We start from the raw sequence: 19,451 nt of genomic DNA, 5'->3' as shown, positions 1-19,451 counted from the left end.
GTTTCAAGCTGCCTGGCTGCCTGCCGCCATCTTGGCTGGCAGTTAATTTGCATATCGCCCTGATTAGCCAATGAAAAGGGTAGCGGTCATACGCCAATTACCATGTTTCTCTTTTATTAGATAGGATATCAAATCATTATGTTGTACTCTTAAAACTAAAATAATGTTATATGCCAGTTACTTCTCAACTGAAAAAAAGATTTAATATAAACATCTGGATTTCGGGAGGTGTTGGGGGAGATGGGTGCTTGGGTAACACAGGGCCCACATTTTGCGTGGTAACAACAAGCTGGAATTCCAAAGGCTGTCTCTATACACAAAGCATGTGGCTCCTACTTAATCCCAGTTTTCTCTCTCCTATTGTCTTACACACTTCACACATTATTATTTATGACTAGAGGCCTGGTGCACAAAATTCATGCATGGGGGGAGTGTGGGGGGTGTCCCTCAGCCCGGCCTGCACCCTCTCACAATCCGGGACCCCTTGGGTAGGGTCCCTAGGCCTGGCTGGTGATCAGGGCCTATCGGGGCTTTCCTTCCCCCAGCTGCTGGCAGCTGGCCCCACCCCTGACCATAGTAGGGGTGCCCCCTCGCCCCCTGCCACTGGTTGCCTCCCTCTGCAGGCAACAGGTGTCGGGTGCGATTGCTTGGCTGGCCCCACACAACCGCCACAGCATTGCTGGCCAGTGGCCTGGGCCTTCCTTTGTGAGGCGATCGATTGTGGGGCTCAGATTGATCGCGAGGCCCCCAGATCGCCTGACAGAGGGAGCCCCACAATCGAACGCCCCAAAGAGGGAGTCCCTGCCCGCCCAGCTAGGGCTCTGCGATCCATCATTGTGCAGAGGGTGGCCTGGGCCTCCCTCTTTGGGGTGATTGTGGAGCTCCCCTCCTCCCCAATCAATTTCGCTGGTGGCCTGGGCCTACCTCTTGGGGGTAATCACAGAGCCCCCCCATTGATTGCCCCGCAGAGGGTGGCCTGAGCCTCTCTCTGCAGGGTGATCGTGGGGCGATGGCGGGGACCCCCAACCAATCGCATCGCATCTGCCTTGGCTGGCCTGGCGCCGGTGCGTGTCATAGCATGGTTGTCCGGAAGGTCATCCAGACGGTCGTTCTGCTGTTCAGTCGTTTGGTCTATTTGCATATTACGCTTTTATCATTATAGATAGCTGCTTGGCCCAAATAGCCCTGGGGTTAGGTGCTCTAAGCGGTCTGAATAGTACTTTGTAAGCTGTCAAGTGATGTATATTAGTTGATGGTGATATTACTGCTCAAGATCATATACTAAGTTATCAGCAGAGCTGGAGCTAGAGCTCAGGTCTCTTGACAGTCAGTTTAGTGGTATTTATATTGTATCACTGCTTCATACAAACAAGAGAACACCAACAGTTACAGGATGGGGATTCCTATAACTGAAGAAACAGACACACCAATGAGAATAATCTGGCTTAGAATAAATAAAACTGACAATTGTAGTATAAGTGAATAGTCTCTCTTTTTCTTTCCTCCTCCCCTCTCATGTTTCAACTTGTGCCCAAAAGAGGATGAATGTGTGAGTAGAACAAAAGCATAGGATTGTTGTGCTAATGATAAGAAAAACAACTGATTTCATGGCTATAAAATTTCAAACTACAAAGATGAGTCTTGAAGTAAAGATTAAAGTAAAGATTGAGCTGAGGAAGTAGAAGGCAATTCCAGAGCTGAGGACAGTAAATGGAAAATGCTTACATCCCGTTCCTTTCAAATAAATCTGGATACCATCAGCATGAAAAATCTAGCTGATATTAATGTTTGTAGTGGTTTAGAGGAACAAGTACATATAGTGATTTTTAATATATAAAAATCTAGGTTTGAAGGGAAACAGATCATTAAAAAGAGATTAACATTTTTATCTAAGTCAATAAGAGCTGTTAAATCAATAAATACAGACTGAATTGCAATCTTACTCTGTCCCCATCTAAATACTGTAACTAGACAAAAGGCTTTCACCTTCTATGGTCACGAAACAGTAGCCACTATCAGGAGGTAATGTCACAGAGGACAGCTAAAAGGGTGACATCAGTGTAAGCAGCAAATACAAGGGAAAGTAGGTGCTGTCAACTGCAACCTAAAGGCTCCTCCGGCAGTGCTAACACAATGTGTTCTCTGAGGAATGTCTGCTCAGTCAAGCAAAAGGTAACTGGCATCATACATGTGTGGTGAACAAATGGATACTTGAATGCTCTCAAAGGCTGGTCTCATTATCAAGAATTTAAAATGCTTAGTGGGATAGATAAATGCCTACTACATTTTACTTTCCACAAACAGCTTCTGTGGCACTCAAGCTACTTTACACCTGCTACTTTATTTTTTTCTCTCTGTTCACTAACAACTCAGGAGCTCTTTGTAGCCGTACTCATTACTATTCTCCTTTTACAGAATGGAAAATAGTTTTATTGTTCTCTTTCCAATTTTAGATGTCACTTTTAAACTAGTTTTAATACTGTGATAAATGGGTTTTTCCAGTTGTTCCAGAATTGGTGACCAGGACCCAAAGCTAGAGATAAAGAAGAGCTAAGCAAGATACATTATAAAGACAGCTTGCTAAGAGGTGACAGGAAAAGTACTGCTGTCTCCCAGTCCAACATGTCAGCACATGCCTTTTTGGTTTTGAGACCGGTGTAAGGATGATGCTAAGATGGGTAGCAGAAATCTTGATGTCACGGAGAGTGTATATTCATGCACTCCCTTTGTCTAAACTAAGTGAGACGGGCTCAAAGAGAATTCAATCCTAAATCCTAGAGTATTCAATCCTAAAGTGTGGGTGTGAGTGCAAGAGAAGGAGATTGGCATCTCATTCATTGTACCTACTTAGGCACCAGACATGTTGATGTGCCCTGTGCTTATCTGAGGAGGAAAACACACTGAGGCTAGATGGCAGGATGGACAGAGAAGCACTGAGGCTTGGCAAGAATGCGTGAGTTTCTTGTGGGTCAAGTGACATTACAGAAAACAATCAGGCTTGTGTCTTTTGGTTCTACTCTGACCCCCGGGGGTCAATGTTGGCGGGTGGGGGTGGGGGGAGCAGCATTAGAGTACTGCAACAGTATCAGAGGACCCCAACACCAAAGGCAAAAGAAACAAGAGGAACAAAAGAGAACATAACTTGTCCCTTTCCTACTGCAGGCCCCTCATGTGAGCTGAGTAGGGAAGAAATGAAATGAATTCTGATTTGTTGTCTGATCTGCTTTCTGAGGTCATAGATTTAGATAGTCTTTTCTAGAGTAAGAAAGACTACATTTAAAAAATGCTATATTATAGTTGTAGTATTAAAAAAAACAGGTAGAAAAAGGATAAAAAAAGTAGCACTGTCCTGTTTATCTAAATACTCTGGGAAATACGTTCTTCCTCAGAGGAGGAGAACACTGCACTAGCTGTGTAATTCTGAACACAGCAGTCTGTTGTAAATTGAAGTTGCTGGAAACGACTGAGAGCAAGAGCCATAGTTACTGAAATGCCACTGCGCTCGATGAACCTGCATCACCTGCGGCATGGCTCTCACAATGGAACAGCTGTCTTTGAAAGGGAACAGAAGTGGGGAGGGATCTAAGTGCTTTAGGTTTGCTACCTTATTTAATTTCACACCAACCCTAGGAGGCAGGTAATGTTGTCCAGGTTCTAAGATGAGTAACATAAATCTCAAAGAAGTAATCTGTCTAACTGGTAAAGGGATAGCTAGAATTATAACCTAAGTCTGATTCGTTAACAGGCTGTTACTAGGAAGAAAGACATTTGTTTTCGATTAATAAAATATGAGACAATACATAGTAGATGCTCAGTGAAATATGAAATGAATGGCCAAATAAATCACAGAATGCAGGATGATTTGCTGAGGCTGTCAGCAGAAAAAGATGGGGAGGCCAGGGACTATACTGTCTACAGGATGGCTTTGCCACATGTTTTAGGCAACCAGTATTTTAAGCACTAGGCTGAGAGATTCTTTAAGGAAAATATTGTCTTTATTCTTCTTGTGCCTAGAAAATGCTGAAATAAAATAGTATATTGTCTGGCATTTAATATTAATGCAAAGGATTACAAAATTGTAGTTGTAAATAAGATTGTCTAGATTCAAACCAAATCAGTTTTGGTTTGTAGCCTTTATCATTTAATGTTATCTTTGACTTTTAAAAACAGAAAAGAAACCAACTAGCCTGTCTTGAAAGGTCCAACCTGCCCATAACACATCTGTACAGAGCACACAGGGGCAGAGTCAGACCTCACACTAGAGGCTGTAAAATTCTTGAGGTAAAAAGAAGAATATAATGCTGAGTGAAAGGCCATTTTGTGAAAGCCGCTGTGGCTAAACAGACTGTATTAATGCTTCCCAGGGTTCTATCTGAGTTTACATTAAATCCAGAGCGGGTACTTGCCAATCACAGTGGGGCTTCTTCATGACTTATAATCGGACACACTGGTTGGCACCCACTACAGCACATCTGGAGTTTGTTAGACAGCCTTTAGTTTTTATGTTTGTCATTGGCCCTGGCTCCTTCCTCTGATGCAGCCTATCCAAGTGCTGCTTTACCATGAATGAATCAAGGAGACAAGTTACCCTGGGATGTGTATGTATGGGTATAAGTAAATCAGGACCATCTTAGCGGGTGACCGCAAAATCTGTAAATCCCCTGTGAATGCCAATAGCCCCTCAGGCAGTGGCAGGTCCATTTATTTGAAAGCCTGGTCAGTGCTGACTGCTTCCCTATTAGAAAATGCCTTTAGATTGAGACATTCCAGCAATTCAAGGACTAGAAGCTTTAAATTAAAATAACATTGATGTCATATCCACTTTCAAAAAGCTAGTACACACTTAGAGGAATTAAAGAATCAAAATTTATTTGGCAAGACCAGTTTCTTCTTGCTCACAGCATCTAAGACACATTTTTTAAATTTAAACTTATTGGGGTAAGATTGTCTAATATAATTATACTAGAGGCCCGGTGCACAAAAATTTGTGCACTGGGAGAGGGGGGTGGTGTCCCTCAGCCCGGCCTGCGCCCATTCACAGTCCAGGACCCCTTGGGGGATGTCCACCTGTCGACTTAGGCCCACTCCCCAGGGGATCAGGCCTAAGCTGGCAGTCAGACATCCTTCTGGCAGCCAGGGAGCCCTCAGGGGATGTCCAACTAAAGGCTTAGGCCCCCAAGTGATTGGGACTAAACTGTTACTTGGACATTCTTAGTGCTGCCACGGAGGTGGGAGAGGCTCCTGCCACCACCACTGCGCTGGCCAGCCATGAGCCAGCTTCTGGCTGAGTGGCACTCCCAATATGGAAGTGCACTGACCACCAGGGGGCAGCTCCTGCATTGAGCGTCTGCCCCCTGGTGGCAAGTGCACATCATAGCAACCAGTCATTCTGCCATTCAGTCAATGTGCATATTAGCCTTTTATTATTATTATACTAGAGGCCCGGTGCACAAAAATTTGTGGACTCGGGGGGAAAGGGGGGGTCCCTCAGCCCGGCCTGTGCCCTCTCGCAGTCTGGGACCCCTCGGGAGATAATGACCTGCTGGCTTAGGCCTACTCCAGGGTGGCAGAGGGCAGGCCCAATCCCTAGGTGCAGCCCCTGGTCAGGCTCAGAGCAGGGCTGATTGGGGAGTTGGGGCGCTGCCACTGTCATGCACAGAGCAGGGCGGATCTGGAGTTTGCGATGCCACCCTCAGTCACGCTCAGGGTAGGACTGATTGGGGGGTTAGGGCACCGCCCCCTGTCACACTCAAGGCAGGGTCGATGGGGAGGTTGCGGCGCCACCCCGTCACGCACAGAGCAGGGCTGATCAGGGGGTTGGGGAGCTCTCCCCGTGACTCAAAGAGTAGGGCCGATAGGGGAGTTGGGGCACCGCCCCCTGTCACACAGAGCAGGGCGGATCAGGGGGTTGGGGCGCCGCACCCTGTCACACTCAAGGCAGGGCTGATGGGGAGGTTATGGCTCTACCCCGTCACACACAGAGCAGGGCCCAATGGGGGGGGGGGGTTGGGGCGCCGCACCCTGTCACACACAGAGCAGGGCTGATCAGGGGGTTGGGGCACCACAGCCTGTCACACACAGAGCCGCAGGGCAATCAGGGGGTTGGGGAGCTCCCCCCTATCAGGCACAGAGCAGGGCTGATTAGGGGGTTGGGGCGCATTCCCCTGTCACGAACAGAGCAGGGTGGATAGGGAGGTTGTGGCCCCGCCCCCTGTCACACACAGAGCCGCAGGGTGATCAGGGGGTTTGGGTGCTGCCCCGTCACACTGATCCCGGTGCTGGGAGGCATGTTACCCTTTTTCTATATAGAGGCCTGGTGCACGGGTCGGGGCCAGCTGGTTTGCCCTGAAGGGTGTCCTGGATCAGGGTGGGGGTCCCCACTAGGGTGCCTGACCAGCCTGGATGAGGGGATGATGGCTGTTTGCAGCTGGTCACACACCCTTCAGGGTGGGATTCCCCACTGGGGTGCCTGGCCAGTCTGGGTGAGGGGCTGAGGGCTGTTTTCAGGCTGGTGAGTGACTGAAGCTCCCAACTGCTCCTTTTTTTCTTTTTTCTTTTTTTATTCTGGGCCAGCTTTAGCTCTGAGGCTCCAGCTCTTAGGCCTTTGTTTACCTTCTGTATTTGAAACAATGTTGCGATCCTGCTGGCTGAAGCCCGGGACTAAAGCAGGTTTCTGGGGTTTTGTTTAGCTTCTGTATTTGTTACATAGGTGCTTAGAGTTGCAGCTCAGAGGCCGGCAGCGGCAGGCAGGGAAAGTTGGAGTCCTCCGTCACTGAAGCAAGCAAGCCTCATGTCAGTTTCAAGCTGCCTGGCTGCCTGCCGCCATCTTGGCTGGCAGTTAATTTGCATATCGCCCTGATTAGCCAACGGGAAGGGTAGCGGTCGTACACTAATTACCATGTTTCTCTTTTATTAAATAGGATAGGATGTCCCTATTTCCCCCCTTTTGCCCCCTCTACCCAGCTCTTGCCCCCCACTTCTCTCTGGCCATCACCATACTGTTGTCTGTGTTCATGGGTTGTGCATATATTTTATTTGGCTAATCCCTTCTTTAAATTCACTTCTTTAAATTTTTATTTTTAGATAAGTGCTTATAACTGCACTATTATATATTTTCTATTATATCATTTAGAATTAAGATATCTTTTAATTGAACCCTAGTAAATTTTAGCACAATTTAATAAATTATGCTAGAAGCAATTACAAGGTTTTTCATGGAATGCATACATATTTCAATTATTATTTTATTAATTTTCAATTTTTTAATATTTTAATTTGAAATAATCTCATACATGTAAAAAAACTATAAAATACTACAGCATATTATATGTACCCTTCACCCAATTTCTTAGGTGTTAATAATTTAAACATAACCATTATACAACTAACAAAATTTGGAATATATTTTTCTTATAATCTCTTTAATGTTACTAAATCCACTTACTTTGTTTTTGTTAATCTTCACCCAAGGATATTTTTCCATTGAATTTTAGAGAGAGTGAAGGGAAAGGGAGAGACACATTGATTGGTTGCCTCCTGCACATGCTCTGACAGGGACTGGGGAACAAGCCAGCAACTGAGGTACATGCCCTTGACTGGAATCTAACCTGGGACCCTTCAGTCCAAGGGCTAATGCTCTATCCACTGAGAAAAACAGGTTGCAGCTTAATTCATTTACTTCTAATCTATATGTGTCTTTATATTTAAAGTGGGTTTTGTTTTTGATTCACCCTCATAATGTCTTTTAATTGGTGCATTTATGCCACTGACTTTCAGAGTGCTTACTGATAGAGTTACTGCCATATCAGGTGGCTTCTGGGGCTTCTGGGGCGGGCGTGCCTTGCCGCACCGGGACCCGCCGATCTCGGGACCTGGGTGGCAAGGCACAGCCGGCTGCTGGGGCTTCTGGGGCAGGTGTGCCTTCCCGGGCGGCCGGCCTGCCCTGGATGGTGGCGCGCTGATGGTTGGCGCTGTCCCACCCTGCCTGCAGTATGCAAATTAGCTGCCATCTTTGTTGGTGGTTAATTTGCGTATCATGCTGATTAGCCAATGGGAGGCGTAGCGAAGGTATGGTCAATTACCATGTTTGTCCATTATTAGACAGCATAGGTTTCAAGTATACAATTCTGAGATACACCATCATATATTGCATTGTGTGCCAACCACCCAAAGTAAATCTTCCATCACCATATATTTGGTCCCCTTCACCCTTTTCTACCCTCCCCCATTCCTCTAGTAACCACCATACTGGTGTCTATGTCTCTGAGTTTTTGTTTACTTGGCTTTCTTGTTTGATCATTTGTTGCTTTCTGTTGTATATCCCACAGATGAGTGAAATCACATGGCTCTTGATGTTTTTTGTCTGCTTATTTCCCCCAGCATGATGTCACAAATAAGATGTGGTACATAAATACAATGGAATGCTACTCAGTCATGAGAAAAGATAAAATACTCCCAGACACATTTTGAGAGGGCAGGTATGTGAAACTTTATATGGAAGGGAGGCAGAAAAACACTGTTAGGAAAGACTCCTAAGAACTACTTTATCTTTCTCCATATATAGGTCACATTACTACAAAATATTCAGAGACTATAGTTGGATGTAAGATATTAGGAATTTTTCAGTGACTCCTTTCTAATATTATAAATTCATGGATTAATTAATATCATAACTCTTATCTATTGAAACCATATAGTCTTGAGAGCCAAGTCATCAAAAGCCACTGTGAATGAGATACAGTATTCTAGTCTGCTAGACTTGTTATTCTTCTTTGTGTCTCAGTGTGGAGGGAGCATGAATTAATGTAATAATTTGTCTGTATTTTTAGGCCTAACTACTACTTAACAGAACTGATATTGCTAAATATATATACTCACAAACTAGTGAAAGTCTTTCCTCAACAATATCCTTCTAATTCATATTATCAGCTCCCCTGCCTTTATTGAGGTGTAAGTGACACATATAAATTGTGTATACCTAACGTGTACAATGTGGTGTTTTCTTTTTCTATTTTTTGTGGTGTTTTAATATAAGTATACTTTGTGAAATAATTATCACAATGAAGCTGACATTTTCATCACCTAACACAGTTACTTTTTTTTTTTGGTGTGGTGAGAACACTTAAGATCTATTCTCTTAGCCAATTTCAAATATACATACAGTATAGTGTTAACTGTAGTCACCATGCTATACATTAGATCTCCAGAACTTTTTCATCTACGTAACTGAAACTTTGAATCCTTAAACCAGCACCTCCCCATTTTCCCCCCCATTTAGCCTATGGCAATCAGCACTCTACTCATATTATCAGCTTTGATAAACCAAATTTCAATTTTGAACTACTATATAGATTATCTTTAATAAGCACATTCTTTCTGTTTTACTTAATAGGCATCCAAATATTGGATGATGTCCTTTGCTTGTGACAAATTATTTTAGGACACTGGAAAAGTTTTCTTTCATTTGTAAATGAGCAATGGGTTGTTTCTGCTGGTCATCTATCTATATACTATAGAAAAGGGACATTTTTTGGTATTTTCTCAGATTACTGTGTAAATACTGATTCTTGTTAAGTTGAATATTAAGTACTAGAGGCCCAGTGCACGAATTCGTGCACGGGTGGGGTCCCTTTGGGTGGCCTGCAGGGATCGGGCCAAAACCCACAGTCCAACACCGCCTGCAGCTCCCACTCATCCCAGCCCCACTGTGCCTGCTGCAGGCTTACACTTTCCAGCCAAGAGCCCTACGTCTGGCGCCCTCCCAAAGGGAATGGCCTGCGGGACTGGGCTGAAACCAGCTCTCCAACATCCCCTAAGGGATCCCGGATTGCGAGAGGGTGCAGGCTAGGCTGAGGGACCCCACCGGTACATGATCGGTCCAGGGAGGGACCAAAGGGGGGCTCCAGGGAATGTCCGGCCCATCTCGCTCAGTCCCGATTGGCCGGACCCCAGCAGCAAGCTAACCTACTGATTGGAGCATCTACCCCCTGGTGGCCAGTGCACATCATAGCAACTGGTCGACCAGTTGACTATCTGCCCCCTGGTGGTCAGTGCACATCATAGCAAGTGGTTGAGTAACCTTAGCATATCACTAGCATATTACGCTTTGATTGGCTGTTTGGTTGTTCTGCCGTTTGGTCTATTTGCATATTAATCCTATGTAATATCCTTTTATTACATAGGATTATGCCAAAAATGATATCAATTGATAACTGATCACCCAAAATAGGAAGAAGAAATCCCTTCACTTGAAAAACTCGTTCTCTAATTACTTCAGGTGGAAGAACAAATCTGGGCAGCCTAAAGGCACAGAAAATGTGACTGAGAATGCATGGATGATAATGGAAGATGGGATTGCAGGCACTGAAAATCATACAGGAATGGCCAGTAAAGAGCGTTACTGATATGGAAGGAGAATCAGATTTAAAAATTCAGCTTTCTCCCTAATTTCAAAGATGAATTTTTTCCTCTAATTTTTAAATTGAGGTTAAAATATACATTAACATAAAATTCACCATTTTATCCATTTTAAGTGTATAAGTTCTGTCCATTAAGTATATTTACACAGTTGTGCAAACATTCACCAAAGGACAAATTTGTAGCTTTTATTTTCACAGATCAAAGGTCTTACAGAAATATTAATCATTAAATTTGGGGAGCGTTTAGGTTGGAAAAGGGCAAAACTTTGTTCTTACCTTTAGAGACTACCCAGCCCTGAATAACTGAAAACCATTTAAGTAACAATATTTAGTGCATCTGTGGTAGGACTCTATTTTTTTTTTATTTTTTTATTTTTTTTGGTAGGACTCTAATTGGATATAAAAATAAGCCTTTTCCATTTCAAATGGGCAGAATTACACTAATTTCATCCAATCATTGCACAAAATTAAAAAACATTCTCATAGAAGACTTGTGATATTTTCTAAACCAGTACTCTTACAAAAAATACTCGGCATTTACTAGACATAGCCAGAGATTTGTGAAGATGAAAATCCCTGCTTATGAAGATTATTCAATATACAGATGATGTATCATAGAATTGTATACTTGAAACCTATATAATTTTATTAACCAATGTCACCCAATGAATTTAATTTTAAAAAGATATGAAAGTCCTAAAAAAAAATAAGAAAATTAATTAGATACAAAGACAGATGTCTTCTATGACAACAAGGCCTAATATGTAAGCCAGTAAAGACATGGGTGGAGAACTGTGTGAAAGCTGGTCCCACTACCCTTTCTGGCATTTACTTTTACCTGCTGCTTGAGTTGCTGCACCAGACGATCCTTCTCCCTCTTTAGTGCTGCCACTTCCTCTTGGGTCTTTTTCTTCGAGGATGAAAGTTCCAAAAGAGCTATATTGGCATCTTTTTCACTAATGGCAGCCAGGAGAGCTTCCTGCCTGAAAAAGAAAGAAAATGCCAAGACTTCCATTTAATCTTCACAATTCTTTGAAGTTACTATTATTACTACCCCCATTTCGTGGGTGATGAAACTAAGGCTTAGTGAGTTTATGTAACTTGCCCATGTTTACACTTGAAGTAAATGGTGCAGCCAGGAATCCCATTCAGATTTTTCTGATCCTAAATGTCTTTATCATGTTGTTATACTGACATCTCAATAAAGAGTTCCTAGATACAGTTAAACTTAAAAAGTAAACAAAATTAAAGATTTTTTTAAAAGTAAGAATAATCTTGTCAATTTTTGATAACTATTCAGTAGTTTCCATGCAAAACAAGACATTACTGAAACTGAAGAACTTTTAAAAAATCTTCTCCTGAGGATATGTTTTCATTACTTTTGAGAGAGAGAGGAAGGCGGGTGGGGGGGGGGAGGGGGGAAGGTGAAAGGGGGAGAGGGAGAGGGAGAGGGAGGGAGAGGGAGAGAGAAGGAGGGAGAGGGAAGGAGGGAGGGAGAGAGAGAGAGGGAGAGAGACAGAAAGACAGACACTGAGGAACACAATCAAGGTATGCGCCCTGACCTGAAATCGAACCCGCAACCGTTTGCTATACAGGACGACACTCCAACCAAGTGAGCCACCTAGACAGGGCTGAAAGCATTTTTATGTATAGAGTAAAAACTGTAACTGTTAGAAAATAGGACTTAGAAAATCAGTCATCTGTTTCTGGGGCATTCTGAATGTCTATAATTCTTTTTATCTCATTAATGCAAGTAAGTTTTCAGTCATGGCTTTATTTGCCAATGATCTGTGCACTTTGAAACAGTAATTTAAGCTTTACAGATTCCTTGTGATTTAGCTACTTTTTGGTTAATATACCAGAGGAAAAGAAGGTGGGATTTAGTAGGGGGTGAACATGAGAAATTTACAAAATAATCAGAATGAAGTTGGTGAATCTCAGTGTCTAAAATTCATTCCTCAATAGCTCATCTTTTATGTAAGTCATCTGTAAGAAGACAGATTTGATTTACAGGAATTATGTGACCTGAGCTTTTGACTCACAGGAATGCTGATCTGAGAATGCATTTCCCAAGTTTAACTTTGCTTCCGTCTTTGTTAAGATAATTAAGCTTTAATAGCAGTCATATGGAAGAGGTTTAGTTTAGCCAAAACTGGAAGACTATATTGTGAATATTCTGACAAGAATATTTTGTATTTTGGATGGATAGGTCTGGGGAACTCTGAACAAGCAGTACTAACAAAGGGAGAATGTAGCAGTTTACATTATGGAAATGAAGATTTGTTTAACTAGTCTCTGCTGGTGGAAGGGGAGATTCTCAATGACCTCAATTTAACTTTCCACTGTCCCCACACACTATATAATTCTGAGATATGGCAGATGGCTTATCCCATGAAGCTTTAGTCAACACCAAAGGGATAATGATAGTCTAAATATAGCCACTGACCACTAGAAAAAAATATGTTAAGTGGTGAAATGAGCTTAAAGGTGAAGGAGTTCAAGACTGTGTCACAATGCCATTTCCTGTTGATTGCTATCATCTGTTCTTTTTTGGGAAGCTCAGACTGACAAAGCTGAAATGAGAAATGTGCTTTCTCAATTAGGGCACTGCCTCCCTGGATACTTTTAGCAGCAGGGAAAGAAAAGATGAATGAAAGAAAAGATTATTCTATTCAATTAGATCTAGTCATGAGCAACTTTGCTGAATGCAGGATACAAAGGTGAAGGGCTCTCAGTGCCATTCTATGCTTAAGAAAAGCATAATAATATGAAATAGTAAAATTATTCTGTATTGTTGAAGCTTTGTGACTAAGTTCCAAATTCTTTTATAAATTATATTTTTGTCCAGCTAGTGTAGTACAGTTAATCTCTGGGGTAAAATGTCACATTCTCAAACTGTAATATGATATAACAGGTGACAATTCAGATTGTAAAATTTAAAATATAGGATGTGTCACTGGAGGCTGAGCCATTGAAATGGCTTATTAACAAGATATATACTTTGAAGTCTTTTTTTAATATATAATTCAAATAGAAATTTTATTATGTCCACTTATCTTTTACTGAGCATTGATAATATACTATGAACTACATAGAATCAAACTTTCTCTCCCATACCCATAGCTCTCAGCCTCCAAAAATCCCCTAATAGATGAACATGCCACTCTCCTTTACATATTCAAAGTATATTTTTGATGCCGATTTCTAAATGTGAATGTGCCTAAAGAAGGCAATTTATAGTCAAAATAAAGTGTTTTGATCACATATTGTACTTATACTCATGTAAACGCTGTATGATGTCAGTAACTTTTATAGGTATATTAGCTTTTAGGTGATTTATTTTTTTAAAGTGTTTGGAAAGGGATGAAGATAATATTGTTTGTTTTGTCCATGATTTTGGTAAATTTGAAATGGACACTATAAGAGAGAACAACCTCTTAAAAATTGAAAGTTAGGTAAGAATATAAAAGCTAATAAACAGCAACAGTCATCTAATTTTTAGGGAATAAGAAAAATTGTTCCCTGCCCTAGCTGGTCGGCTCGGTGAATAGAGCATCAGCCTGTGGAGTGAAGGGTCCTGGGCTCAATCCCCAGTGGGGGACGTGCAGGAGGCAGCAGATCAATGCTTCTCTCTCATCACTGATGTTTCTATCTCTTTCTCCCCCTCCCTTCCTCTCTGAAATCAATTAAATATATATATATATATAAATATATATATATATATATATATACACACACACACACACACTGAGTGGTCAGATTATTATGACCACCCCATCAGTACTTTGTTGGGCCACCTTTTGCCTTCAATACTGTGGCGATTCTTCTTGGCATTGACTCCACGAGATGCTGAAAGGTGATGCGAGGATCTGACACCATGCCTGATGAATAGCATTGTCTAGTTCTGTGAGATTTGATGGTTGTGGAACCAGTTGCCTGATGGCTCTTTTAACTTCGTCCCACAAATGCTCAATTGGATTGAGATCTGGTGATTGTGGGGGCCACCTAAGCAAGGTAAAGTCTCCCTCATGTTCTTGAAACCACTCCTGCACAATACCAGCACCATGGCACGGCGCATTGTCTTGTTGGAAGAAGCCATCTCCATTGGGATACGCCATCAACATGATAGGATGAACTTGATCAGCAACGATACTTAGGTATGTTGTGCTAGTCAGACGTTGTTCTGCACGAATTAAAGGGCCCAAATCATGCCAGGAAAACATGCCCCAAACCATAACATTGCCCCCACCAGCTTGAAGGGTTGTACTCATGCATGTGGGGTGCATGCTTTCATGCTGTTTCCGCCAAATTCTCACTCTGCCATCTGCATGATGCAACTGGAAACGTGATTCATCGGACCACATGACTTTTTTCCAATGCTCAACTGTCCAATCCTTGTGTTCCTGTGCGAATTGGAGCCGTTTTATCATGGTAACTGCAGACAGCAAATGTGTTCGAACAGGCCTTCGGCTGTTTTGCTGATACTTGCTCCATGGTTCCGAGCGTCAACAATCATCCCACGTTCAAAGGCTGTTAAATTGTGTTGTTTACCCATATCTTCAGAAAAAAAAACACTTCTACTGTCCTGGTAAACAACCTGCTTCCCTATTTATAATGAATGGTCTGGCCCTCTAGCAACTTCAGCGCAAAATTATAGCTAATTTGCCTACAAACGTCAAGTGGTCATAATATTCTGGCCACTCAGTGTATACATATACTTAAAAAAAAGAAAAATTGTTCCCTTAATACATCTGATAGAAAAGACCATATGGTATACTTGATCTTATGTGGTTGTTTGGAAGACAGCACTCAAAAAAGTGTCTAAACTAAAAACTTTGTTAAGAACAGGAAACGGAATTCAGAGTGAAAAAAAGCAAATTGCAAAAGCATCTTATTTTAGTAGCTACCGACTTTTAATACAATTTGCTTCCATGAAAAATTTTCTGATAAAGTATAAAACGAAACTACCCTTGAATAATAGAGTAAAAATAAGTAAATATGTACCATTTGTTTTATACTTATTATGTGCTTATTCCTGTTTAGTACTTTGTAGGCAATGACTTGTTTACTTATAATGACAACTCTATATAATGTGGATACAATCATTTCCTCCATGTGGTAGGTAAAGAGACTGAGAATAAGATGGAGAAAAAAAATTAATATGTATTCATTGAAGGAAAATGAAAAGATAAAATTATAAAAAGAAAATAAAAATACTAGAAATAATTCCATTTTAAATCAAAGTTAATTGTTTGAGATCTGGAATTCACCTATTCTAATTCTAACATAGTTTGAAGAAAATGAACCTTGATGGGGATTAATAATTGACTTCAAGAGGTTTACCAAGTAATGGCTATCCACAGAAAAGGAAGACTGGCCAGTGGAGCACATTCTGAGTTCATTTCCCATGAGGCCCTAGGGACTAATATAAGCAAATAAAATATATGGATGCCACAAGCCCACAGCAAAATAAAAACTGCAATGCCCCTCCTGTCAAACTCTCCTTGTTCTGTTAGTGTTTTTTTCCTCAGTTAAAAAAAAAAATTGAAAATGTGGACACAGAACTTTTCAAAGTGTTTAGAAACCCCCTACTGCATGACTAGCATGCGTATTAACTGCAAAATGAGTAGGCAGTAGCAGAAATCCAACTTTATGTCATGAAAGTGGTCTATTCAGTCCATCCCTGGTGCTTTAAACTACCAGAACAGTTGAACCTGCCCTTTGACCTGCAATTTCTAATAGAATCAAGATGTTTCTAAAAGTGTTCTGCTGTGGAATTAGAGCTTCAAAAAACAGTAAGACCACCTCCTCTGTCCCCTTCCCCCTTCTGAATAAATTTCAATAACAGGAGGCAAATATCCAAGGCAAATGGAGCTCAATAGCCTTTTGATAATTCCTGAATCCTTAAGAACAACACATTAGCTTTCTATCACTAGTCAATAAGAGATATAATCAATGCTGGAACGATGATGGTTAACAATTTAAGAGACTCCTATATATGTGTATATGTTTAACAGAAATGCAAGACACAAAAGAAGTAAGAATGAAGGGATGTTACCACGGTTTTACTTTTCTCTCTTACTCCAACTAGGTATTTTCATGTTTCATAAATTGCATAATCCTGAAAACATCAGGAAAGATCAGATAAAAGAATGAGATCAGTAGCTTTAGGCATATTATTTATGGTCATAGACATGTAATCATAGTTTATTCCAATTTTAAGATAAATCTAAAATCTATATACTTAAAAAAATTAAATTTATTCAGGTAACATTGGTTGATAAAATTACATAAATTTTAGGTGTACAACTTAATAATACAACTTCTGTATATACTCTATCGTGTGCTCACCATCCAAAGCCTAATACCCTTCTGTCACCTTATATTTGACCCCTTTTACCCTCTTTGCCCTCTCCTCACCTCTTTTCTCTCTTGGTAACCACCATTCGGTTGTCTGTACCTATGAGTTTGTTTTGTTTGTTCGGTTTCTTGCCTTTTGTTAAGATTCTTTTATTGATGCTCCCTTGATTCCAATACTTCCTTTACTTGTTACTTAACCAATTAACTATCCAGAGTGAGTTGTAAACTACCAGGATATCTCCTCAACTCTTTCAACTCATTTCCAAAGAAATCCTTTTGATTACTCTTTTCTCCAGATTCCCTTACAGAGATCTCAGAGTGTGGCAGATACACTACCTTAATTAAAGTCAGTGAAAACCAGTCTGTAGGTGATCCTATGTGGGCAAGCCTGACTGAAATGCCTGATACATCTTATGATCTCCTCTATAGGTCACCTTTATTTAGATAGTACTTACAGATATTTTTAATGTAAAATGTAAACACTAAAAAAAGTCTAACGTCCATCATAACAAATGTTTCTTTCCATGTTAAATCAGTATATTCCTAGGTCCATAGACTGACATTTAAGTAATTTGATTTTTTCTTTGTTCCCCATAACCAATATTCCAAGTTTTGTTGATTCTTCCTAAATAGTTTTAATGACCCCACTGCTTTGTATCTTCAGCATGTTAACTGTCACAGACACTACCATACTTTAATCATGGGCCTATATATATTACTAGAGGCCCGGTGCACAAAAATTTGTGCACTCGGGGGGGAGGGGAGGTCCCTCAGCCTGGCCTGTGCCCTCTAGCAGTCTGGGACCCCTCGGGAGATAATGACCTGCTGGCTTAGGCCTGCTCCCGGGTGGCAGAGGGCAGGCCCAATCCCTAGGTGCAGCCCCTGGTCGGGCTCAGAGCAGGGCCGATTGGGGAGTTGGGGCGCCGTCCCCTGTCACACTCAAGGCAGGGTCGATGGGGAGGTTGTGGAGCAACCCCCTGTCACGCACAGAGCAGGGCCCATCAGGGGGCTGGGGTGCTGCCCTCTATCACCCACAGAGCAGGGCGGATCAGGGGGTTGGGGCGCCGCCACTCTCACACTCAGGGCTGATGGGGAGGTTATGGCTCTACCCCATCACACACAGAGCAGGGCCCGTGGGGGGGGGGAGCTCCCCCCTATCAGGCACAGAGCAGGGCCGATAGGGAGGTTGTGGCCCTGCCCCCTGTCACACACAGAGCCGCAGGGCGATCAGGGGGTTTGGGCGCTCCCCCCGTCACGCTGATCCCGGTGCCGGGAGGCATATTACCCTTTTACTATATAGGGTAGAGGCCTGGTGCATGGGTGGGGCCGGCTGGTTTGCCCTGAAAGGTGTCCTGGATCAGGGTGGGGGTCCCCACTGGGGTGCCTGGCCAGTCTGGGTGAGGGGCTGAGGGCTGTTTTCAGGCTGGGGGTGACTGAACTCCCAAACGCTCCTTTTTTCCTTTTTTTTTTTTTTTAATTCTGGGCCAGCTTTAGCTTGAGGCTTGGCTCCAGCTCTTAGGCCTCCGGCTGAAAGTAGGTTTCTGGCCTTTGCTTACAATGTTGCGAATCTGCTGGCTGAAGTTGGGCGTATTTGTTACAATGTTTCTTAAACTGCCCGCTCAGAGGCAGCGGCAGGCAGGGAACGTTGGTTTCCTCCGTCACTGAAGCAACCAAGCCTCATGTTAGTTTCAAGCTGCCTGGCTGCCGGCCGCCATCTTGGCTGACAGTTAATTTGCATATCTCGCTGATTAGCCAATGAAAAGGGTATCGGTCGTACGCCAATTACCATGTTTCTCTTTTATTAGATAGGATTCTTAAAACCCCTTATCTGATTTCCCCATCATTCTATACTGTCCTATTCTTTCAATGTCATTTTTATCAGGTTTTGTACAACATCAAATGCTATGGCCTAATATTTGACCACCTATAATGTTCAGCGTATTTCTTCCTCATTGTCCACCAAGGACCCTGTGTAACCAACCAAGTTACATGTTTTCACTGAAGTTTATGCTACTCTCTCTACCTGAAATGCCTATATGTTTCTCTCCTTGCCTGACTGCTAATTTCTCTCCACTCAGCTTTCCCTTTATGCATCAGATTATATTAAACAGGCATTTGCTCTGTAAATGCCCTTCAGTTCTGCAGGTGCAGAGTTTGCTACCCCAACTATATTATGTTCATGGCTTAGGCCTTTAGAAATTTCTTTTGGCTCCCTGTTGTTCGAGGATACAGCAGGAAGGTGACTGTCAGCAAGCCAGGGAGGGTCTCACCAGAAACTAATTTCAAACTTGCAAGACCCATCTTAAAACTATCCAGCCAAGGAGATTAAAAATGGTGGCAGATAAGTGGATTGGTATTATAGCTAAAATACAGAAAAACTTCCTGAATAATCAGTGGAAAAGTAATAGGAGAGAACCCTGATACCCGAGGACTGAAAGCTGAGACCACATAGAGAATGATAGGAGGGGCAGAGGCGTGAAAGGGCTGGCCGGGCACCCGTTAGACAGCAACTAAAGTCCTGGAGAGATATCTCAGTTGTGGGGGGTTGCCACTGAGAACACTTGGATCAAATTCCCAAGCTGGGGCCCCCAGCAGAGAGCACCAAAACTGAGAAGGTTACCCACATAACATTTGGCTGTGAAAAGCAGCAGGGTGCTGTCTGCCAGGGAGTGA

General features: G+C 42.4%; 1 protein-coding gene across 16 annotated transcripts in view; it reads right to left on the bottom strand.

The window, feature by feature from the left end:
* The window catches only part of ERC1 (ELKS/RAB6-interacting/CAST family member 1), a 524,562-nt gene that overhangs the window by 118,417 nt on the left and 386,694 nt on the right, over positions 1-19,451 (bottom strand). For all 16 annotated transcript variants that reach the window (XM_059683946.1, XM_059683950.1, XM_059683955.1 and 13 more), the window contains one exon: positions 11,257-11,401. In XM_059683946.1, coding sequence (XP_059539929.1) covers positions 11,257-11,401 — 145 coding nt within the window. The remainder of the gene's footprint in view (positions 1-11,256; positions 11,402-19,451) is intronic.

This window comes from Myotis daubentonii, chromosome 2 (assembly GCF_963259705.1).
Source record: "Myotis daubentonii chromosome 2, mMyoDau2.1, whole genome shotgun sequence".
Classification (NCBI taxonomy): Eukaryota; Metazoa; Chordata; class Mammalia; order Chiroptera; family Vespertilionidae; genus Myotis; species Myotis daubentonii.
The sequence above is the reverse complement of the archived record's forward strand: the minus strand, read 5'-3'. Positions and strand labels throughout refer to the sequence as shown.